Source organism: Lynx canadensis, chromosome F1 (genome assembly GCF_007474595.2).
Source record: "Lynx canadensis isolate LIC74 chromosome F1, mLynCan4.pri.v2, whole genome shotgun sequence".
NCBI classification, from domain to species: domain Eukaryota; kingdom Metazoa; phylum Chordata; class Mammalia; order Carnivora; family Felidae; genus Lynx; species Lynx canadensis.
This window is the reverse complement of record NC_044319.2, coordinates 12,331,211-12,355,669: the sequence shown is the minus strand read 5'-3', so window position 1 is coordinate 12,355,669 and position 24,459 is coordinate 12,331,211. Positions and strand designations below refer to the sequence as shown.

Below are 24,459 nucleotides of genomic sequence, written 5' to 3'. Positions count from 1 at the left end.
TTCCAGTTTTTGCCGTTACCATTCGCAATTGGTAATTCAAACAGATGCCTTTAACATATGTCTTTAATTGGTTTTATTGATTATTGTATAGAATAATTCTGAACGGGTATTTTTAATGTTTCCTCTGACCCAAATGAAGAATCTCCAAATTATTATTATAACCTGTTATCTGAGGGCCAAGGGAGTAACTTTATAAGCTTATGCAGTAATACTTGACTCTTTGTTTTCAATAGGAATATGATGAAGAATGGGCTAAGAAAATTCAGAGTGAGAAGTTCCGCTGGCATAACTCCCAGTGGCTAGAGATGGTAGAGAGCCGCCAGATGGATGAGAGTGAGCAGTACTTGTATGGTGATGATCGAATTGAGCCGTATATCCATGAAGGAGATATTCTCGAAAGACCTGACCTTTTCTATAACTCCGGTAAGACGGTAACCAAGGCAAAATTAAACAGTTTGTGTGCTATAAATAGGGATTTTGGTCTACCAGCCTTGCTCATTCCCAAGCTTTGGAAGCACTTCTTATGATATATAAATAGACTTCTCCTAATGATTTCAGAAGTACCATCCATACACACCATACAAACCTATTAACTCACCATTATTTTTTTCCAGTTAGTCTTGGATGTGCTCTCCAGAAAAAAAGGTTGTACCTAGGAAAATTAATTACTCTTAGTTTATTGCTTTCTACAATGTATAACTTAAAATGACATCCTCAAGGTTGCTGACCTCTGTTGAAAATGTAATATTTTTTCTCTATCCTGCATTCATTTAAATATGTAACTTAACTAATTTATGTTTTGTTTTCTAACATATTTCATTTGCACAGTCTCATTTTGCCATGGGTTTGCTTTAGTCTTGAACTAATAAACTCTGCTTGGTTGGGAAGATTTAGACACCTTACAGTAATATTTTTTTTCCTTTGAACTCTGCTAGTGTTTTCAGGGTAAAATTTAATTTTTACATAAATCATGCATATATTATAACTTTGTTGATTCTGCTATACTGCCTTTTTCCAAGGATGAGTTTGGCACAAAGACTGGTAAGCTCTTGCAATTTCTGGTTTTTGAAGTGTTGCACTGTTGCCAATATTAATATTACTTCATTGAAGTCATTTAGTTGAGAGGAAGAAAGGATTTCTAATTAAGATCTGTAGCAGATTGGATATAAAAAGCATCAAAGTAATTATGTCTGAATTGGTGGCTTACTTTTTCCCCCTGCTATGTATTCATTCACACTTTATTTTCATAATTTTGTTTTGTGCAGATTGCCCATAAACTATATTATTTTTATATTTGATATAGATACTAGAAGCTTGTAAAATTGATACTTTACTTTAAAAGTTAAATGAATTTCTTCCTAACCAAACTCTACAGTAGTTATGAAATACTGCTTTGTGTTTTAAACCAGATGGAGTAGATCATTAATTTCAGCCAACCAGAATGTCTTAGTTCAGTAATAGCAAGCAGCTGTTCCTTACATATTCAGATATTCATGAAGTGAAATGATGTAAAATATATATGATATAAATTTTTTTGTTAACAGGAATCAGAATGTTTTGGAATCAGGTTTCTTGCTTTGAAGATTGATAGCTAGTTTTCAGTGTGAATCGATTACTAGTTTCCACAACTGAAACCACCTCGGTATTCAACTTTGTTTTAGTATAATTAGAACTTCAGGACAAATTTCTAAAAAATTATACTATATTCCCAAAATTGATTCATTTACATTAACCTCTTAAAATGAAAATCATAAACATTTTTCTGAGGTGTTTTATAATTAAAATGTACAACTTCTGCTTTTGTGGGAGATCTGAATTATATATATATATTTTATATATCGAAGTTTAGAAATAGCCACAGCTGATGGAAAAAAAACAAATTTAAGCATATGAGAAGTGGAGTATTATCATTAGATATCCTCATGGTTGCTTTTTAAATCCCTGTAGCCTGATGACATGGTAGTCATTTGATAAGGGCGATTACATTGCTGTGAGTTTAAAGATAAAGATCTCAGATCAAGCCATCTGTATTATTTTAGTCCATTATTTTACCTAGTTCATTTTCCATGAATAGTTCAACTAAATGAGTCTTTGTGCTCGCGCTCTCTCTCTCTCTCTCTCTCTCTCTCTCTCTGTCGATATGTGTCATTAAAATTGAGATAATACCAGCCTCTTGTCTTTTATTGTGTGTGGTTGTGTCTTCAGAAACATCAGGTAAATTTGTAAAACTGCAGATTCATTTGAATGCTTGAGCCATCTTATTTAAGTCTTTGGTCTCCATGGAATTGTAGGGGGTTTCCGATAAAAGCAGCCTTAGTAGCTTTTAGCCACAGAGGTTAAGCTAAATCACCTGTGATTCCCTGGGTCTTGTCTCTCACTTTAAGATGAAATAGCATTTGCTGCTTCCTAGTCATTAGTATTGCCTTCTATATTTTCAAACTATTAAATATGTCAAAATATGTGTTTCTCTCTTGCTTTTATTTTTTTAAAGGATCTTGCTGTTGTCCTATGAAAATAGGAATCTAGTATCTCCTTTAGTTACAGTATTTTTTTCTTTAGAGTCTAAAATTATTGTGATTATAGTCGCTGAGTAATTTCCTCTTCCATCATGAAAATGCTGCTTTTTGCTGAAAGCAAATTTACCCACAGAGAAAGTATTATTTATAAAGCTGAATCACTACTACATATTTCTAAATGACTTTTTACTTTGTTTTTATTGTTTATCAGTTTGCTGAATCTTATTCTTAGCATTTAATATGTGGATATATTTCTGGAATGTGAAGTTCACAGTACTTTGTTTCTATCTCAGGATTATTGTAAAGCCATAGTTTTATAATAATAGTTTATACTAATAGTTTATATAAACTATTTTCATAGCTTTTGTGATATCTCTTATCAGGTATAGCCCAATAAGTTATGGTTTATTTTAGTCATTTCTTTTTCTCATTCTCTTCATTACTGATACCTATTTTCTGCCACACAGCCACAATTTCATTTTTGCCTAGTTCACTAAGGAGCCCAATGTTATGTTTTCTCTTGACTTAAAAAAATAAAGTTTATTTTAGTAACAATATATAAGAAGATATTGAGGTTTTGTATTTTTTACCTTTCTTCACAATGTCTATAAGTCAGTTTTTTAACTGACTTTCAAAAATCAGGAAGTTCATAAATTACCTGTGCTAACAATAAATGTGCTTAGATCTCATCTTTGTTCCAGTACCTACTCCATTTTACTCATAGTCCTATTATCATCATTACTAGGAGCACCTCAGAAAGGTGTGTTGTATAACTGTGGTCTAAAAGGTTTCATATAATTTAATAACCTAAATGGGTATAATGCTCTACAGCTTACAAAGTGCTCTGGTGTAGATCATCTCGGTCTTCTGTTTGTTCTCTGGTAGTTTAAATGTTACCTGAAATTCTTTGGCTCCTTATTTCTATCTTTGAATCAGTGTTAGAGTAGGAGCTTTGGAAGGGCACTCTTAGATTTATCTGGACTTGGAGTCAAGAATATACGATTCCTTTTTATCTTTTCTATAAAAGAATTAATTTGGAATGCAGAATGCTGAGAAACAAATAGGGTAGCTCCAAACTACCAAAGTTCCAACTTCCAAAGAAGTTGAGGTGTTTGAGTTGAGGATTTTATTTATTTAGGGTGTAATTTAATTTTTATTCCTCATTCTAGTAAAGAAAGGTTGCCCATATTATCAGAGCTGCCTAAATTTTGTTAAGGCATTAAAGGGCACAAATAGAAGCTATAGTTTACTGAATGAATTGCTGTGTCCTAGAATTCTTAGAAATTAATTTCAGAGGTATAAATTTACTGTTTCGTACTTACATAATGTCATGTTTATTATATCATCCTTATTGTATTCTGGGTTTATAAGATTGCTGACTGATCTTTAAACTCAGACATTTTTAGTTTGATCTCTATTTGATGAGCTCCCAGTTTGTAGTCTCCTGTATTCCATTTAGCCTTTTGCTACTCTTTTTTCCCTTTGAAGACAGTGGGAGCTCCGGGTCAAAATGAAGATGTTGAGAAATTGACAACAGTTTTTCATTTAATTTCTTCTTCTTAATCTGGCTTACTTCATTAGGTCATGTAGTATAAACTTTTAAAATTTAATTCCAGTATCTTATTGTTTGTATTTATTTTCTGGGTGTTAGAATCTTTTATTCTACTGGCAGGCTGAATATCTTTGTATTCATTTTCAAAGTGTGATATGTATTTTATCTTGGCATTTTACTTAGCTATGTTCCTCTGAAATTGGCAGGTTTCTTAAACCTTGATCTTCAGTTATTTGGTTTTAATTTGACAGAGGAATTTGTTGATTTTTGTGATCTTAACCTTGTTAATTTTGGCCATGCTCCTGAGAAGTCTTCAATCCAGATAAAATTGTTTTTTTAACTGGTTAACTGTCAATCTGTTGTGTCCTGGCGTTTTCCATAATTTCATTTTTTTTATAACTTTTTGTGTTTAACTGGTCTTTTGATTTATTAACATTTAGAGGACAGAGAAACTGGACTAAATATTAGATACTTTTAAGTTACCTCTTAAGCATTTAAAATTTACTAAAGCAATAAGAGAAATACCAAAGATATTAACACTTCAACAATTATGTAATAGTACAAATCTTTAGTTTGTGAATGTAACAAATGGGTATATGTAACAAGTAAGTATACTTGTCATATGGAAGTACAAATCAGCTCACTCATTCATTTGCCGACACTATTACTTAATTCTGCCATTCACTTGATTTGTAGTAACTTTACTCTTCAAACAGATTTTGTCATTTAATTGCTACCTATCTTTCAAGACTCAAATCAGTTATACTGCTTCCTCCCTCCTCTCCAAGTAAGATTTTCTAACCCATGCAGAACACAGTAATAATCTCTCTTTAGCTTTCTCTGCCTCCAGCACTTTCAGTACATACATTCATTCCTGTTGTATATCATTTATTAGTGAAATGTGTTATTTAATTGCATCTTAAGTGTTTGTCTTACATTTCACTTAATCTTAAATTCTTAAAAACAGAAACTGCAATTTTTTGTATTTCCCACAGAACCTAGTAAAGTGTTTTATGCAACTGGTAGGTGTAAAATGATCATCTGGTGACTAAACAATTTTGCTTACTATGTGCCAGGTTTATAAACAATGTTGTGAGTATGACCTGGCCAATATTTATCTATAAGTCACTTAACAACCCAGAATACTTTCAGAAAAGGAAACTTTAAAAAGCCTGAGCCCTTTTCAGATAATTATTAAAAAGCCATATACTGAAATATATTTGTTCTATGCCTATGATAGTCCTGACGCCATCACTTAGAACTTTTTTCCTGAAATTCTTTTCTTATTCTTAACTTATTCATCATTCTATCAATAGTACGTTATCTTATTGCTTAGACTGGAGCAAATAAGAAAGTAGTATCACTCTAAAATCAACAAGAAGTAATAACAAAGACTTAGTATAGGAAAAGAAGCACTTTATAAGCAAAGAAAAAGAACTCAAAAACTAAAAACTAAAAAACTACTAAAACTAATGAATGAGTACAGTAAGGTTGTAGACACAAGATCATTATACAAAAAACAATTGTACTTCTTTTAAAAAAAAAAGGTTTATCTTGAGAGGGGGAGGGGAAGGGCAGAGAGAGAGAGAGAGAGAGAAAGAGAGAATCCCAAGCAGGCTCCACACTGCCAGTGCAGAGCCCGATGCCAGGCTCGAACTTGATCACTAACGCTGAGATCATTACCTGAGCCAAAATCAAGAACTTAACCAAAATCAAGAGCTTAACCAACCAAGCCACCCTGGTACCCCTGACACCAGGCTATTTAATGTCTCCTTGTCTGTATTCATTTTGTTTCTCTTAGCCTGGACCATCCTTACTGTCCCATACTACCTTACCTCACTCCTTATCTTTTTTCTTTTTTCTCCAAAAACTATTAAGTCCCTTGAAGGCAGAGATTGTCTTATTTATCTCCGTGCTAGTATTGTACTACCACATAGTAAATGCTCAAGAAATGTTCAGTTGTGCTGCGTTGTTGTGAGCACTTAAGTGTATATGGTCTTTTGCTCATATTTCCAGCATGTCGTGCTAACATTTCTCTTTCCAGATTAAACATATAGATTATTTTCTTCTGTTGCTTGATAGAATAGTTTCCTTCTTATTCCCTACAAATATGTTTCACTGGTTACCAATTTTCCTTCTTTCTAGATGGATTAATTGCCTCTGAAGGAGCCATAAGTCCAGATTTCTTCAATGATTATCACCTTCAAAATGGAGATGGAGTTGGGCAACACTCATTTCCTGGCAGGTAAATAGTCATCCAAGAAAAATCTAATATATGGTGCTTCCCTTGTTTTTGAAAGGCTAGAAATCTCTTCACTCCCCATTTCTCTATCTTTTTTCATTAAAGAGGAAAAAGTCCTCAATATTTTCAAGAACATGCTTGTTTTATTTTGAATTAACTTATGAAGTCACATATTTTATATTTAAAAAATGGAGATGGCAGATCTGAAAATAAAAATGCTTCATCACTTTGGAAAATACAGGCTGTCCATTGAAATACTTTTGCCAAATTAATGAACTCGGATTGTTTCCCTAAGTGCTCCCCAAAGCCAGTAAAATACAAGAAGACGATTCATGTATTTTAATAATTATTCAAACATCACTTTAAAAGCTGATTAAATTAAAGACTGTTCTTCCCTGCATGGCATTCAAGAAAAATATTTAAGAAATATATGGCATGCCAGTGTTGTTTTACAATTATAATAAAGATTCCCCTGGCAAATATCCTACTTCATTACTGGTATCATAGATTTTTCAGATGTTATCAGAAAGTATGTACATTATTTTCTCCTTCCTATCATTCCTAGAGATGCAATAGTTTGTTGAAATTTCACATTACACTGGTTTGATGAATGTTTGGGGTCTTGTTTATTGATTTAATTTCCTCTTCTAAAATTCTACTTTTCATTAATATCAATTATTTTCTCTTTGAAGGATGTGTTTAATGTATTTTTTTACATGAAAGAATGCAGTTGTGACCAATATGTTATGATTTTTAATGATCACCTATAGTAAGCCATTTTAATCCAATAATTATTACTGCAAGCAATATTGATCATCTGTGTGTAATCTATTTTATGAATATCCATCATATTTACTTTAACCTGCACAGCAATGTTTTAAAGCAAGTATTATTATAGCCATTTTACAATTGAAGAAATCAAGGCTCTAATATTTTAGCTTAAATGACCAACTATCACAGGTAGGGTGGCAGAGGAAAAATTTGAACTCCAGTCTATATGTCTCAAAGCTTATATTCTTTCTGGTAGAACATGATGCCGAATTTGGAAGAAAACACAGCATACTATAGTGACTTTTAAGTGTGTGTGTATGTGTGTGTGTGTGTGTGTGTGTGTGTGTGTGTGTGTATGTGTTTTTAACCACAGCTCATATTAAGCAATACATTTTATATTGCAACTTAGTGTACACATACAGATTTGTTTATATATGTGTGTGTATATATATACATATATATACACATATATTAATATATACACACACATACATATATATATTTGTTTATATACATATATATACCTATGCCTGTAAGACAAAAATTTTTAATGATAGTAAGAAGGAATTCTGTTTTATCCTATTCTATTTCATTTTTCAAATGCAGATTGCAACCAACTATGTGATTTCACAGCTCATTGATGGTTGTGACCCAAAGTTTAAAAGCATGGTGGAAAAACATAGGAGTATTACATGAAATGTGATATAACATTATATACAGTTCAGTATTCTGTAGTGGATTTTAAATAAATAATATCACTTCAGAAATAGTTTCATTGGTGACTGGATTGTCATGGTAGGAAACTCCTTGCCTTAGGACATAAAAGTTAAACATATTTAAACATCAGAAAGCATACGGCTTTTGATTGCTTCTGAGGTTTCTGTCTATATTAGCTATAATTATTTCAATAGAGGCTCTGTTTAATCATTGTAACTACTATACTCGATCATGTGAAAATTCACTGTAAAAATGTTTTCTGAAACATAATTGGAAAAGGAAGAAATTATTTGGGTATATAATCCTAATTATTTATATTGAAGATTTTTGCCGATAGCATCACAAGATTAATTATGCTGGCATATTTGTTTCACTATGGCACATATGTGTTTCACTATTTTGTTCACTATGAACAAAAACATTATTTTGGTATCTCCTGCAGATATTGCCAGTCTAAAGAAAGCAGACTGAAATTACTCATACATTACTTATTTCAGAAAGACTTGCTTTCATTTTTTTTTACATAATTATATGATTAAGAACCTGAACACTTTCATTAAAATTGAGCAGTCAAAACAGTGAACTTTCTGTGCTCAATTCAGCAAAATCTCTCATTTCTGGTTTTCAAAAATGGTCATTTTATAAAACAATGAAAATTTTTTGAGAGATGGTGGTACCCAGTGAATAAATTATACACTGTTCAAAGATTTCAGGATTTTATTCCTCAATTCTGTTAGTAACTTTTTTAAAACATGACTTCAGGGAATCCTCTTACCTTTGTACCTTCAGTTCCTTTTCAAGGGCAAAAATATTTAAGTAGCTTCTTTTACATCATAAAAGACACAACACAGTAATGTTGGCTTAAAGGATTAGCTAACAAAACTTACTGTAGACTCTTTTTTCAAATCAAAAGAGTGAACTACTTATTTATTATAATCATTTTGACTTGAGAATTGTTTGACCTGTAAAAAGAACTTCTCCTGAGAAAGTTAAGTCTTTCATCTCTTGTCTTTTGTAATTTTTTAGGCCTTAAATCACATAACTGTATCATTTTCTCTTTTTATTTCCAGAAGAAATAATTTACAATGAATTTCCTCAGTTTTTTAATAGGTAATAGATCAAATAAAAAGGGACTCAGTTGTATCAGCAGAGATACAGAGAAAGTATACAATATAGCCAAATACCCATAGTTGCTTTTTATTTTATTGACCTGCTCTGGAATCATTTACTTTGTTTTATTCAATCATTTTTGGTTGGTTAGGATTCTATCTTAATAGGATTCGTAGGCTCTTCTTTGATAGTAACAAACCATGCATCTTAACTCTGGCTTACTTTTTAATTCTGCAGAGATTTAAGTATTTTAAAGTGCTACATAATTATTCACATATTTTGGCATAATTTTGCTGCATAGTGTCCCAGATGTGAAATTTTAAACTAATGGCTACTTTCAGCTTCTGATATCCAATAGGTAAATTTAAAGCCTATTAGATCAAATAACATTGACTTACAATACTACTTTTGAAACTTTTTACTTTAACAAAATAGGAATATTTTAAACAAAATAGGATTTTTTTTTAAATGTTAACAGAAGCTATTGGACTCTTGTTCATCACCATTGGAAGATTCTTGAGAATATGCAGACTTAATGGGCAACATGAAGAATTTGGGTTAACTATGAAAGTGTAATGTCTTGACTGATTTCTGAATGAGAGGAAACATTACCTATTGGGGGGGGGGGTTCCCTTTAAATCAGGGAAGTTGTCCAGATGACTTACAAATTCTTTCCCTGTTGTTCTTTATCACATGTGTTTGATAAATAAGCACTGTCAAGTTACCTGGAAGAAGAATTGTTTTTTAAGTTTATTTATTTTGAGAGAGAGAGAGAGAGAGAGAGAGAGAGAGAGAGAGAGAGCAGGAGAAGGGCAGGGAGAAAGGGAGAGAGAGAATCCCAAGCAGGCTTCATGCTGTCAGCACAGAGCCCTGTGTGGGGCTTGAACTCACAAACCGTGAGATCATGACCTGAGCCGAAATCAAGAGTCGGATGTTTACCCAACTGAGCCACCCAGGCACCCCTGGAAGAAGAATTTTTTTACAGTTAATATAAAAAATGTGAATTTTTATCTTTATTATTGTTTTTAATGGTTTGAGAACATGAAGCAAAAGCACGCTCTTCAACCAGTATTCGTGGCTTCTCAGTCTTTGTGGTTTTATATGTTTGTTTCAGTGGGTTCAGGTAAAGTACATGATCCCAAGTTCCTGAAAGACAAAGAATACGTTTCTAATTTGTATGATGCAAAGTTTTTATTTTTTAATTGTTCAAAGAAAAATGCTTCCCTTTATTCCTAAAGTGACAAAGTTTAGTAATAGGACAAATCTGTTAAAATGGGGACACTGAGCCAGATTTAGAAAATCGTTTAAACCATTTAAATCGGTATTTTTCTTAAAATCCAAGTCAGGAGGTCCTTCTTAACCTGAATGCCTACATTTTTGTAATATAGCAAGGCAGTTTAATTGGAAACAGTGAAAATTGTTAAACTCATCTATCCTGTTCTACAGGGGAGACTGAATGTTTGATAAAATAGATACTGGCAGTTGGACAGCAAATCCTGGGTTTTAGACATGTGTCACTATCAGTTTGAACCTTTTGGCGCCAGAATTTCCCAACACTTGGAGGTGATGCAAAATACATTAGGGCTCTCAGGTTAGCTATAGAGTTGCCAATCCCAGAGGGTTAGATGTAAATCTTCCCCCCAAACACATCTGAACTGGTGTTAGAAAGTAAAGTGGAACTTGCTATTGAAGCTAATTAAAAATAATAGGAGTAGGACTAGCTTTTTTCCCCCTTCTATACAATATATCCGTACCATATTTTTGGACCGTTTTTTTTTTTTATTATAACTCTTACTTTTCAAGACTAACAAGAACCTCATGTTGAGTATTTTTAAACTGCTTCCAGCTTTTACAAATCAGGTTTTGTTGCAGTAAAAATGGTCCATTTTTCTTTTATAGGAATCCAATTTTCATAAACTGGAAAAAAAATTGCAGAGACTGCTTAGGTTTCCTTGGGGCTTTGAAAAATATTTTTCAGGCCTGGAGTTCTTCTTTGTGGTTGGCACACTGATGTCATTGACTGACCATTTCACTGGAGTCAAAGCCATTATCTGAGCATCTGATTCTCACACTTTCATTTTCTGCACATATTTTATGTAGCCTGCCTCTTTTTCTCCCCTTCTTAGCATACTTTGACATTAACTTTCTGTTCATTATATGTATTATATATTATACATACACATTTTTTTATTCTGTTCTAATTTATTTTTTTCAAACATTAAATCACAGTTGGAATGGCAGTTGCACTTTAAAATCCTCCTGAAAAGAACTGACAAATTATTTTCTCAATATATAAAAAAAGACCTTTTATCCACGGTTTTAAATGTATAACTTTTTCCTGAGACAAGGACTCTACATGTGAAAATTAGGCTAATTTCTTTAGTTCTAAGGCCAGTATGCTCAGCCATTCAGCCAGTTTTTTCATTTGAAAAGAGTAACCTCAAAATGACATGTTCTCAATCTAAAAGGCATTGTGTGGTGTTCAGAGAACTACATATTACACTTAGAACTGAATATCATGAGATTATTTCAAAGCAGTTATTCAAAGGAGAAATCAAATTATTGTCTTTGTTACAACCCCTCACTTGGCTAGTCAGGAAGTTCTTTTCTATTGAGAGGAATGTAAATATGCCTATAAAAATTGATACCAATTTTGAATGATAACCCAAACTCTTCCATTCTAATAAAGTTTTAGTGATCTTCATTATTGAGTAAGTAGTATAGAAAGTATATGGAAGGATCAAAAGAAAATGAAAAGAACCTCCTAGAAGTAGTTCCTTTGATAGACATTGAGACCATCCATTTGTTCAGCAGTATTTTAGGAACTAAATGAATTGGTATATACTTACGAAATCTTTTAAAGATAATCATTAACTAAAATACTGCTTTATTTAGTGTGTTATTAAATTTTTATCAAAAATTATTATAGCTTGGGGCACCTGAGTGGCTCAGTTGGTTGAGTTTCCAACTTCCACTCAGGTCGTGATCTCACAGTTTGTGAGTTCTAGCCCCGCATCGGGCTCTGTGCTGACAGCTCAGAGCCTGGAGACTGCTTCGGATTGTGTGTGTGTGTGTGTGTGTGTGTGTGTGTGTGTGTGTGTGTGTCTTTCTCTCTCTCTCTCTCTCTCAAAGATAAATAAGCATTAAAAACGAACTTTAAAAAAATTATTATAGATTATTATTTATAGATTTCTTTTCCTATCAATTTTGCCCAGAGGAGAACATTTATGAGAAGCCTTTAAAAAAACTCCTGACTTTAGTAATTTTTTCCAGATATGGTGGTTACAAAATAAAGCAACCAAATTCCATTTTCACCTATCAATTGCCAATTTTTTTTTAATACTAATTCCCACACATAGAAGCAAAGAAGTACTCTGATACACCTCTGTGGGAATTTAAATGGATAAAACCTTTGTGGAATGCATTTGGTAATCAAGAACAAGATCCTTACATTGTTCACTTCCTTTAGCTCTGTGATTTCATTTCTAACAATTTATCCTTAATGAATCAATAAAAAATAAACACTAGATAAATGAACTGTTAAAAAAAAATAAGTGATTGAGGTGCCTGGGGGGCTGTCAGTTAAGCATCTGACTTTGTCTCAGGTCAGGATCAATCTCGTGGTTTGTGGGTTCGAGCCCTGTGTCAGGCTCTGTGGTGTCAGCTCAGAGCCTGGAGCCTGCTTCAGATTCTGTGTCCCCCTCTCTTTCTCTCTCTCTCTCTCTCTCTCTCTCAAAAGTAAATAAACATTAAAAAAAAATCCTTTTAAAGTGAGTGTGTGTCAAAGAAAATAAATACACTGAGTTTAGTGAGTGTAGTGTACACCTATCTAATTGTGGAGTGAATGTTATTTTTAGCAGCTGCTTTTGTGTCACATGATATTATCCATATATTAGATTATATTACTCCAGGATTCTGATTTAAGAGCATAAATATGAAGGGGGCGCCTGGGTGGCTGTCGGTTAAGCGTCCGACTTCCGCTCAGGTCATGGTCTCATAGATTGTGGGTTTGAGCCCCGCATCGGGCTTTGTGCTGATGGCTCGCATCCTGGAGCCTGCGTCGGATTCTCTGTCTCCCTCTCTTTCTGCCCCTCTCCTGTTCGTGCTCTGTTTCTCTCTCTCTCAAAAACAAACAAACATTAAAAATTTTTTTAAAAGCATAAAGGTCAAAATAGGTAAAAGCAGATCCATTTAGCAATAGATAATCACTTTACATTAAATTCTCCACTTTTTAAAGAATTGACCACAGAGAACTTTTCATTTGGTTTTTCCTTATAGAAAATTCTGTTTAAAAAAATGTTATTTACCTATAATGTTTTGGTAGCAAAGAAGTGAGTATACTACTGCCACATCTATGATTTCTAGTAGTGAAAGTTGATGGTATTTTTGGAGTATTTGGTCATTCTATTTATATTCAGTTGCATGTATAAAACATGACAATAGACTCACTGATTTAATCTTAATATGTAAACATATTTTCATTTTAAGACAAGCCTATTATTAAAGAATGTATAACATTAAAAAACAAAAACTTACTAAGTGCTTTGTATATACAAGGCACTATTATACCTTTTATCGACTCTGTTCTTGGCATACACATTTGTATAGGTCCCTAATATTTGTTCTTAGCTGTATCTAGTTTGAGATATTTGCAAGAGTTGCTTCTCAGTTTAAATGCAATTATGTTAAATCATAATTAAAACAGTTAGAGGAGAACTTCTTTATAGAAGCCAGTGGGGTTGGGTAACAGACAATATTCTATTTAGTTTTGAAAGTTGCTCTGTTTCAGGGTGTATTATTTGGTCTAAAAATACCTAGATCTGTGCAAATTTTTATTATAATTGTATTAAGTTACCCAAATAGCATTGTTTTTAATATATGTAAGCATGTATTTCAAGATTAGTAATCAGTGCTATACCTAGTCATTTTAAGTTCTTCCTCCTTTCACCAATATTAACCAAACAGAAATGTATGGTAAATTTTCTTAAACCATTTATAAGAAATAACACTATGTGACAGGTAAAATTATATCTAAGGTAATGAAATTTTACTCTTAAGCTTGTGGAATGGTGAAAACAGGAGAACACAAGATGCAATAGCTGTGTAACACAGTTCTGATGGGAACGTTAAGTCAATGCAAATAAGTGACTTTTACACTATGAGACTCGGGCTGTAACATAATTTGTATTACACTAAATTGCACTTTTCTTTTTAAATACATAGCCATCTGCCAGTATATTTTTTTATTTCAGGAGGTGACATGTCTTAGGAGCCTTCTAAAAGTTTCAAGGAAAAATGTTTAAGGCTTTTGGTTTTTTTTTGGTCTAAATCAGAGTGTACAAAAAATAGTAACTTGCACTTATGTATATATCATCATGTATTTCATTTGATCATCGATAGTGTGTGAAGTAGATAAGGGAAAGGGTAGTCCTGTCTCTATTTTAACAAAAGTAGAAATGAAGGCTGAGATTTTTAAGGGAGTAGTCCAAAATAGTGAAGCCTTTACTATTATACCAGTATGGCCTCCAAAAGGCAGGCAGATTTATTAGTCTAACAGTGAACTGTGCTTTATAGTATCTTAGAGTAAATGTTATTAAAATTCAGAGTAAGATATGTAGTTTCTGCTGTGCAGCACAACATTGTTTACCTACTTTGCTTTCATATATTTCACATAGTTTGTTGCAAACTGATGCTTCAGATTGCTTGGAGGCAAGTTGCTAAAAATGTATGAACACATTAAGTAATTAATTACTTAAGTAAGTAATTAATAGTGAACTAATAAGTAATTTAACTACTGTTAAATTCTCTTAAGTACTTCTTAGTTCATTAAGTTCTCCACAGAATAAAGAAAAATAAAAACAAAACAAAATAAAAGTTCTCCACAGAATCCAATCATATAAAAAATGAGGATGAAATGAGCAAAATAATCTGTCTCTAAGGGTTAATATCTCGTGCAAATCATTTATTTAGCTAATTAATGTACATGTTTATATACATGATGCTGTTGTTTTGTACCTATACATGAATCCTCATGTTAGTCTTAATTGTCTTATTTGTTTAGACATTTTATAGAGACAACAGTCTTCCTAGCCTTAAACAAAGGCTTATTCTGCTGCTGGGACACTAATGATTTGCATTTCCCAAGGAGAATTGAATTAGGTTTTATTAGTAAATTGGGCCTATAACTTTTAAGGCCAGATTTTTATTAGATTATCACACATCAGCATTAGCAAATTGTAAACTTTACTGAAATATAGAAATACAAGCCAAAATTCAAGGCTTAGAATCCTGGAAACTTGGGAAGATGTTTTATCCTAGAGAAATTATACTCCTGACTTGTAAAAATATTTTAAGTAATTTACTTTCCTTTGGAAATTTAGAAGCAAGAGAAGAAGTTGGCAACAAAACTGCTCTCGTTAAGTTTGTGGTAATTTTCAATCTGATGATCTGAGCAATACGTGTTAGCTGTATATAAGGCCCAAAGATGCTCCAAATGAAAACGAAATTTACTGTCACTTTATTAGGACTTTTATTTAGAAGAAATGCAGCATAACTGAGTCTATAAATAAAAAAAGTAATCAGACTACGACTGGATCCTATAAAAATGTTAACACATCAATTATGGTGTAGCTTTGTACTAGAAGAAATGACATGGAAGTTAATCCAGTCGTGGCCGGGAAGTTAATTATATCACCACCTTTTAAGAAGGATTATCTAGTGCTAAAGTTTATACATTTTCATATGTATTAATTGTATTTCTTTGACTATACAAATATATAAAAATTAGTTGTAAATTTAAATGTAAAGAAAATAGGAAGTCCATAAGCAAAGATGACTGCTTTTGTGACATGTTTGACCTGTGAACAATGCACTTATTTAAAAAAAAAAAAAAAAAAAAGTGTGTTTTTTTTTAAGGGAATAGGATGTAAATTGCCATTATAAAGCCTTGCTTATTGACATTCTAATGAGAATAACAAAACCGTAAGCAATTTGTTTGATAAACACAACCACTCCCTCCAAAAAAATAAGAGAGGAAAACACATCATGTCTTTTATTTCCTGTAAATCTGGATTTGGTGATATTGAGTTTACTCCTCAACTCAGAGATACTCTCTAATTTAAAATTGATTTATTGTAACCCATCTGTGTTTTGATTGATTTAACCATGTGATTTAAGTATTTATGAACAATTGTTAAAAAAATTCCTTAGGTTAGAAATGTTAAACCAGATATTTTTATTTGTTTTAAAAAACATGAAATCTAGAGCCTATAGGTTTTTAAACATAATATTAATTAATTCCCATATTTTCCATATTGCCCATAGTCCTTCCAGATGTGCTGTTACAAATAGCTCACCCCTCAGATATGAGCCATATGGGTTCTGTAAACTGATTTGCACTTATTTTGAATAGGAATTGTATAGATTGCAGATGAATTATTAAACTATATTTATAATTGCCAAATAAATCTAAGAGCAAAATATTAAACTGTAGTAAATGAGAAAAGAATGTGCAAATGAAGACCTGCCTGCTTTAATAAGTTGAGTGGGTTACCTTCTCAATTTCAACCAAAAGAAAAGAGTTGCCTTTTTTTTTTTTTTTTTTTTGGTTATTGTGTTTAAAAAAAAAAAAAAAAAAGGTCTATAAAACTGCTTACAGAAGTATCTAAGACAAAAACAAGGAAATATAATGTTCTAAACTCAGCCGGTCCAAACCACTTGAGCTGCTATGACAGCTCATAAAACTGAGAGTAGTTTTTAACTGGGCTCTGTTTTACATTGCCAAAGTGAATTTTCCTTGCAGGAAGTAGCCAGAGGGTTTATTTAGTTTCCAGTCCATGGCTTTGATCTTTCTGTACTGTCACATCTCGGGTTACATAGCCCTTTTTCACTGCAGTAAATCTGCAACAGTTAATGAGAATAAAATTTCCTCCTTCTTACTGATCGCATGCTGTTAAATGCCAAACCACAGCCAACTGCATATTTGCAAAATTTTAGCTACAATGTATGAAAACAGTGCAATCAATTTAATCTTGTTGTCTTTGTAATTCATTTTATTGGGCTTTCTTCCTTTTTAAGTGACCTACTTTATCAAGTAAGTGGTTCCAAAGCCAAACCTGGGAGGAAGATTTAGAATGTTTAATAAACTGAGAGGAGAAAGGTGTGTGTGTGTTGGGGAGGAGGGGTGAAGCGGTGAGTGCACGTGGATCTGTACCACCGTTGAGATTCAAATTGGGTCTACTTTAAGGCTTTCGAAAGACCAAGCCTCTTTTTCTCCTCAAATAACAAGCTGGTTTATTATTACTTTGATTATGTTGTATATTCCATTTCAGCATAAATTTGTACCTAATGAGTTTATTTAATAGGTTAGAACATTGTTTTTCACTTTTGATTGCATACATTTCTTTTGAGTCTATAGTATTTAATGGAATTTAAAGGATTTCAAAAACTTTGATCCCTACATTATAAGAGCTGTCCTTAAAGTAAAAATAACATTGTTACCAGCATCTGCTGAACCATCTCATCAAATGGGTCCTTACACATACTGGTGATATATAAATATCTGTTGAATAAACCAATGGAAATTAAAAATCACATAAAGCAAGCTGAATTTCATACATTATTAAATACATATATCTTCATACTGAAGTACAAGAAAATCTTACATTTTTTATTTTTCATTTTTGGCTACAGTGAAATCTCTCAGTTGAGGCATTATTTGATTCAGTTAATCTATGTTAAATTTATTTCACTCACACCTTTAATCTTCGGTCTTGTTTTGTAGTTGGCAACTGGAACTTATAGCTCAAGAAATTCACACTTAGAGGCCATTTTAGATGATAGCCATTGATATATGTACTTTATTAATATTATGTATTTATATAGATCATATATATATATATATATTATAAAATTAAATATAAAAGAAAGCTGGTTTTAGTTCCTCATCATTGAAGTCACAGGACTTTTCTGCTTTCACAGGACAAGGTATTTCTAGTCTCATAAAAATCAAAATGTTGGGGGGCGCCTGGGTGGCGCAGTCGGTTAAGCGTCCGACTTCAGCCAGGTCACGATCTCGCGGTCCGTGAGTTCGAGCCCCGCGTCAGGCTCTGGGCTGATGGCTCAGAGCCTGGAGCCTGTTTCCGATTCTGTGTCTCCCTCTCTCTCTGCCCCTCCCCCGTTCATGCTCTGTCTCTCTCTGTCCCAAAAATAAATAAACGTTGAAAAAAAAATTAAAAAAAAAAATCAAAATGTTGGGATAAATCAATAGTGTGTAACATCCATTCATTGATTTACATAACTCTCATAAAAACAATGACTAAAAATGTATTGAAACTCAGAATATTTCTAAATTGGAGGCAGTAAAGTCACATCTCCAGATAAAACCGAGAGAGGACCCACTTTTGGGACAGTACCAGTTGTTAGATACCACAGTAAGAAAGGAGGGTTGGAGGGGCGCCTGGGTGGCTCAGTCGGGTGAGCATCCAACTTTGGCTCAGGTCATGATCTCACAGCTCATGAGCCCGAGCCCCGCGTCAGGCTCTGTGCTGACAGCTCAGAGCCTGGAGCCTGCTTCAGGGTCTGTGCCTCCCTTTCTGTCTGCCCCAACCCACTTGCATTCTGTCTCTGTCTCTCTCAAAAATGAGTAAACATTAAAAAAAATTAAAAAAAAAAAAAAAAGGAGTTGGAAAGGAGTGGTTTGAAAATTTTAAGAGAGGTGCCTTACTGCCCAAGGCCTTTTTCAGCAGGTGTTAAATATAAGGTAGAAATGTTGAACTTTAAAATTTTAGTTCTCTTAGAATTATTTTGTTTTCAAATAAGCCTATCTAGGTGTACTTTCACTGTAATGTCATAGTTTGCATGTGAAAAAAATGAGGCTAAAACAAAATTTTAGACTCTGTCTGTGGGGAAGACTGTTCTATAGTTTGTTTCTTTGTTTTTCTACAACTTTAAATCTGTATCAGACCATTAGTCCGTAAGCCCCCCAAAATTCTGGATTTGAAAGTCCACAGAAAATTTCTGCACAAAATAAACATTTTTTTTTCAGTTTTTGTTGTTCTTTAAAAAAAATTAAAACCTAGGGACGCCTGCGTGGCTGAATCTGTTAAAGCGTCCGACTCTTGATTTAGGCTCAGGTCATGATCTCGTGATTGATTCCTCGGTTTGAGCCCTGCATTGAGCTCTGTGTTGACAGTGTAGAACCTGCTTGGGATTCTCTCTCTCCTTCCCTATCTCTCTGTTCCTCCCCCACTGATGCTTTCTCTCTCAAAATAAATAAATAAACTTAACAAAAAAAATTTTTAATAAAATAAAAATCTTAAAGTGAAGCTGCCCACAAAAGTTTGTTTCTGGAACATGAATAGTCAAGTCCAGTTTTAAATGAAATTACTGGAAAGGAATAGAAACAATGCAGGCTTCAATACCATATAGACTTCATCTTTATTCTAATTGTATTGTTTGGAAAGTTATTCTCTAAAATGATTTTGCATCTGTCTGCAGTCAGATATGTTGATTAATAATTATGATATGTATTGAAATATATTTGCTGAGTGCCAGGCAATATGCCAGTTGCTGTTTATTACATTCCTTATCTAATTTCATCTTAACAGCTCAGGGAAGAAGACATTATTATTAAGGAAACCAAAGCTTATCAGGTTAAGCAACTTGCCCACAGGTAATCATTCCACCACCTAATCTCTTCTCTTACTTTTACCCATCTTTCTCTCTTCCCTTCTGCTAGAATGAAGGAAATGTCCTTTTTTTTCCAAAGTCCAGTCAGTTCATTTTGCTCCGAATTCCATCCCTTCTTGCCTTCTCAAGGACTTCTCATTATTTTCATCATTTTTCATGACTTTTCATCATTATTTTCCCTTCTTCTAGATCATTCCTGTCAGTTTACAAACATAATCTGGAATCCTCCTCGTTACATTCTCTTGGGCCCCACAGCACACTTCAACTACTGCTCATGTCTCACTTCTCTTCGTAGAATACTCCTCAAAAGACTCCCATGTACTCTTCAGTTTCTCCAGCCTAGTCAGAATCATCGGTAATCTTCGTGTAGCCAAAGCCAGTGGACCTTTCTCATCTTTAACCCAGCAGCATTCGGCACAGATGTCCGGGCCCTGCTTTTTGAATCTCCCTTCTTTCATCTCAAAATACCCCATTTTTCTGATTTTCCTCTAAACACTTCTCCATTCCTTCCCAGTGTTCTGTGCTGTATGTTCCTCCTCCCTTTCCCTTTAAACACTGGTTACTTCAGGGCTTCGGCCCTGTTCTCTAACAACACCCTTTTGGAGGGCCCTCTCTTCTACCTACATCCACTACCTAAAGGATTTCATCCAGATTCCATGGCCTTAAGTACGAGCTTAGCTTAAATATTTACCTGAGACCTTTCCTCTGAGCACCCACCATTCCTGTCACTGTTTAACATACCCAATTGAATGTTTACTAAGATGATCAAACATAAGTTTTGATTTCCTCCATGCAAATAGGTCCCTCCCCTAATCTTCATCTCAGTGAGTGTCACCATCATTCAGTAGGTCAAGGCATAGACTTGGGAGTCTTTCCTGATTCCTCCCTTTTCCTCATATATTCCTTCCTCAGAGAGTCTTTTTCCGACAAAACTGTCAAAAGTAGCACCTTCTCCCCGATCCTGTCCTTACTGTCGGTTTTAGCACCCTAATCATCTATTTGTTGTTCCCTTGTTCATCTCCCTCCTTCCACAAGAATGTCGTCTCCAGAAGACCAAGAACTTAGACTTTCTTATTCAAAGTAGCATCTACAGTGCCTGGCATACACTAGCTTCTCAGTACATATTTGTTTAATAAATGAGTTATAAGGGTCAGAGCCATTAGTTTAAACACATATATGTCTTGCTCCATTTCCCATGCTGTATTTTACTTTCAGTGTTGTTTTGTTACAGTGTCTTAGTTTTATATTTAATCTTTACTTTTTCAGTATTCTTTCAAATGTGCAACGTATTAAATATGCAATCAAAATATATTATGTGCTTGTATTATAAAATTTGGGATAGGAACCCATGCTATATGGGAAAATTCTATATAGGATAAAAAACTGTCTTCTGAATGGCAGTATTTTATAGATAAAGATACTTGCCTTTGTAGTTAAGACTGAATTAAGAAATTCTCAGTTCACATGTATTATACTACATATCTGTTTGAATCTACTAAGAAGTACTCATCTCTACTGACTGTAAGCATTCTGTACCATAAAAAAGTGTTAATGCCAAAAGAAACTTTAACGTCCCAGTGTTGCAAGCTTTGCATTAGTTTTCATTACCAAATAGCTTATGTTCTGTTAGAAACAAATTTTATGTTATACTTAAAATGAATAAAGGTTTTCTTTGATCTTGTTTCATTCCTATTACTGGGTCTTAATAAAAATGACCTGTTAGCAGTCAGTGAATCAGAAGTATAACATGTTGGAGGTTATTTTGTTATTTCCAAAAGATACCTTTAACTTTTACCTGAATTAAAGACATTTAATGAAATTAGCTTTATAGAGTAATGATAAATGAAATCAACCTCATAGAGTATAAAGTAAAGATACAATCAAGGTAAGGATGTGCATTAAATGTTTTAATACTTAAATTTTCCTATACTCAGTAACCTTTTTGATTGACGAGCACTGGCTAGTTTCTACGGATAAAGAGATCAAAATCACTTCCCTTTGAGAAGCCTATAGTTCAGGGTTAAAATATAATTTTTTGAGATAACTTACATTATCCTATTTATTATTCTTTATATCAACTTTCTTTTTTTTTGAAAACTTTTAAGGGTAATAACAGGCTTAGAAAAGGAATTAAGGAATTAATACTAAGTACGCTGTCAGTATTTGGACATGGTTGGTCTAATACATGTTCCTGCCCATTTAAAAAAAAACGTGAGAGAGAGAGAGAGGCAGGGGGGAATGGTAGAGAGAGGGGAAGAGAATCCTAAGCAGGCTCCGTGCAGTCAGCACAGAGCCTGACACCAGGCTCCATCCTACGACCCGAAATGTGAGATCCTGACCCGAGCCAGAGTCAAGAGTCGGCCACTTAACAGACCGAGCCAGCCAGGGGTGCCCCATTCCTGTATATGTACATTTCTGTACATATATGTATTATACATTTCTGAATTGTCCTTAATCTTTAGAGGACACAATCTTTAGAAAAGAATGCCACTCTACCTTAATAAACAGTTTTTTAAGAGTATGCTATTTAGAATATTACAGTTTCTTAACTTCCATTACAAAAGTATGCCTTTAGAAATTTTTTAAGGAAAAAAATCCAATAATCTGATGATGTTTTATGTCAATTATATCTCGAAGCTGGAGAAAAGTAAAATTTTAAAAAATGTTAAAGATACTGTGAAGAATTTTCTTAGATAACAAAGTAAATAGAGTGATAGATTCAGATTTTTTGCATTTTAAGCTAAGCATTGCAATACTTGACAAAGAATCACATTATTATTGAAATATAGCCCCTGAATTATATAGACTGTTTAATAAAACATTATACTTTGATGGTCTGGTAATTCCCTAGAATTTAGTTACTTCGTTAGAACAATAAGCACTTTGGAAAGATTAGTCCAGACAGCAGCTTGTTGTGGCTTTGTAATAGAGACAATGCCTCTTTACAAACACATCAGTGTCCTACAAAACATACTTTGAATAATTGTGTGATTTGAGGAAAGGCATTGTATCAGAGTTTGATGTGAATGTTGATTTCTGATGCCACCTATCTCTACTCTTACTGAATAGAAACCTTTCCTCTTACATAGTAGGTAGGTGGGCAGGTAGGTAGGCAGATAGCTGTTCCCAAGGGAATACATGACCCTACATTTTAGTCTTTGATTTACACTGATATCATAGCTATTGATGAATTCTCAAAGCTTTTAATTGAAAGAGTTTCAGATTACACATGATTTGTTTCAGGTTTTCTCATTAAAGAAAAAAAGACAATAAACCTCCATTGGTAGTTGTTTGGAAATGGAAGAGATGTCTGGAATTAAGGGGATTGATTATGTACTATTATCCTGTAGATTATAATCGTGTAAGGATTTTAGGCCAACATGCAGTCTTTAAGTAGTAGCCCAGACCACTTAGTAATTTTATAACTGCTTAGTGCCTCTAGCAAATAAATAGAACTCAGACCTACTTCAGAGAGACAAATGGGACGGTCTGTAATAAAATCAATTTTCTTTTTAAAAAAATTTTTTAATGTTTATTTTTGAGAGAGAGACAGACAGAGTACAAGGAGGGGAGGAGCAGAAAGAGAAGGAGACACAGAATCCCAAGCAGGCTCCAGGCTCCGAGCTGTCAGCACAGAGCCCAATGTGGAGCTCCAACACACGTACCGTGAGATCATGACCTAAGCTGAAGTCGAACACTTAACCAACTAAGCCGCCCAGGCACCCCTGTTAATAAAATCAATTTTCAAATGTTACTTTGTTTTTATATTTGAGAAAAAATGGTAATTTTCTAAAATGTATACATCTATTTAACTGTTAATTCTTAGTGAATTTAAAATCTGTGTATGTCTATGTTGGTTTTCATGTAAAAGTTATACCTTTCTACAGTCTCATTTCAGACTGGAGAGGTACGATCAACAAATTATTTCTTACTCCCTTTGATTGAGTTAAATATTATAAAATAACTAGTCCTTTGAATAGACTTATAAACAGGAGCATAATTAATGATTTCCTGAATATCTTCTCTTTTGTGAACATACATCTGCATTCTGTTTCAAGTAATATCTAAAGTTTATCTAAAGTTGATACATCCCATTTTTTCAGAAATTCTTTCCATTTCAGGTTCTTCCAGCTAAAAACAAAGCACCTTGGCCTGCCAGAAATTAAAAGGCAATACAATCTTAAAAAGGAATCCAGATTTGTGTGGACAGTATCAGGTGGCTAATTTAGAGCCCCTCAAATGTGAAAGGATGGGAGGAGGCTTCTATGAACATAGTTTGGCAAGTAAATTTTTAAGTTGCAACTGTAACCTAAAACTTACATCTTTTCAAATTGATACAAGAAACCCCACAAAACTATATTTACATGGGTGTTCAAACTTCATGCTAGGATCTTTTTTGAAGTGGTTAAAAAAAAACCCACAGGAATTCTTAAAAGTCTCAAAAAGTTGTGTGTGTTTTTTTTTAAAGTTCTCTGGGTTTTAAGGACTTTATAAATATTGGACTATTGTAATTCAACTTGTTCTCTGTATACACTAAGGGGAAAAAAGAAACTATTAAACTTTCTTACAGTTGCATCTTGACTTTTTCCCCGTCTTGGGGTGGGGGGTACTGTTTGCCATCAGCAAGTGGGCACCATAGTCATTTTAAATAAGTCAGTTTGTAATCTTTCCTTGTCCTGCATACTTGAAAAACCTAATCTAGCTATACCTATATGCTAGTTTGAAATACTGCCTAAAACTCTATACTGCCTATAATCTCAAAAATGTACAGTCAGTGCATTACCGTGTCCCTGAAGATTTCTCCTGATAGTTGCCCAGCTTTGCTTATAAGTCCCAGATTGTCGGGCTGGCACAACCCCAAG

At 33.5% G+C, this 24,459-nt stretch overlaps 1 protein-coding gene across 3 annotated transcripts in view; it reads left to right on the top strand.

Annotated features, from left to right (window-relative positions):
* Positions 1-24,459, top strand: part of KIFAP3 (kinesin associated protein 3) — a 161,092-nt gene that overhangs the window by 123,782 nt on the left and 12,851 nt on the right. For all 3 annotated transcript variants that reach the window (XM_030302531.2, XM_030302533.1, XM_030302532.1), the window contains 2 exons: positions 234-423; positions 6,214-6,313. In XM_030302531.2, coding sequence (XP_030158391.1) covers positions 234-423; positions 6,214-6,313 — 290 coding nt within the window. The remainder of the gene's footprint in view (positions 1-233; positions 424-6,213; positions 6,314-24,459) is intronic.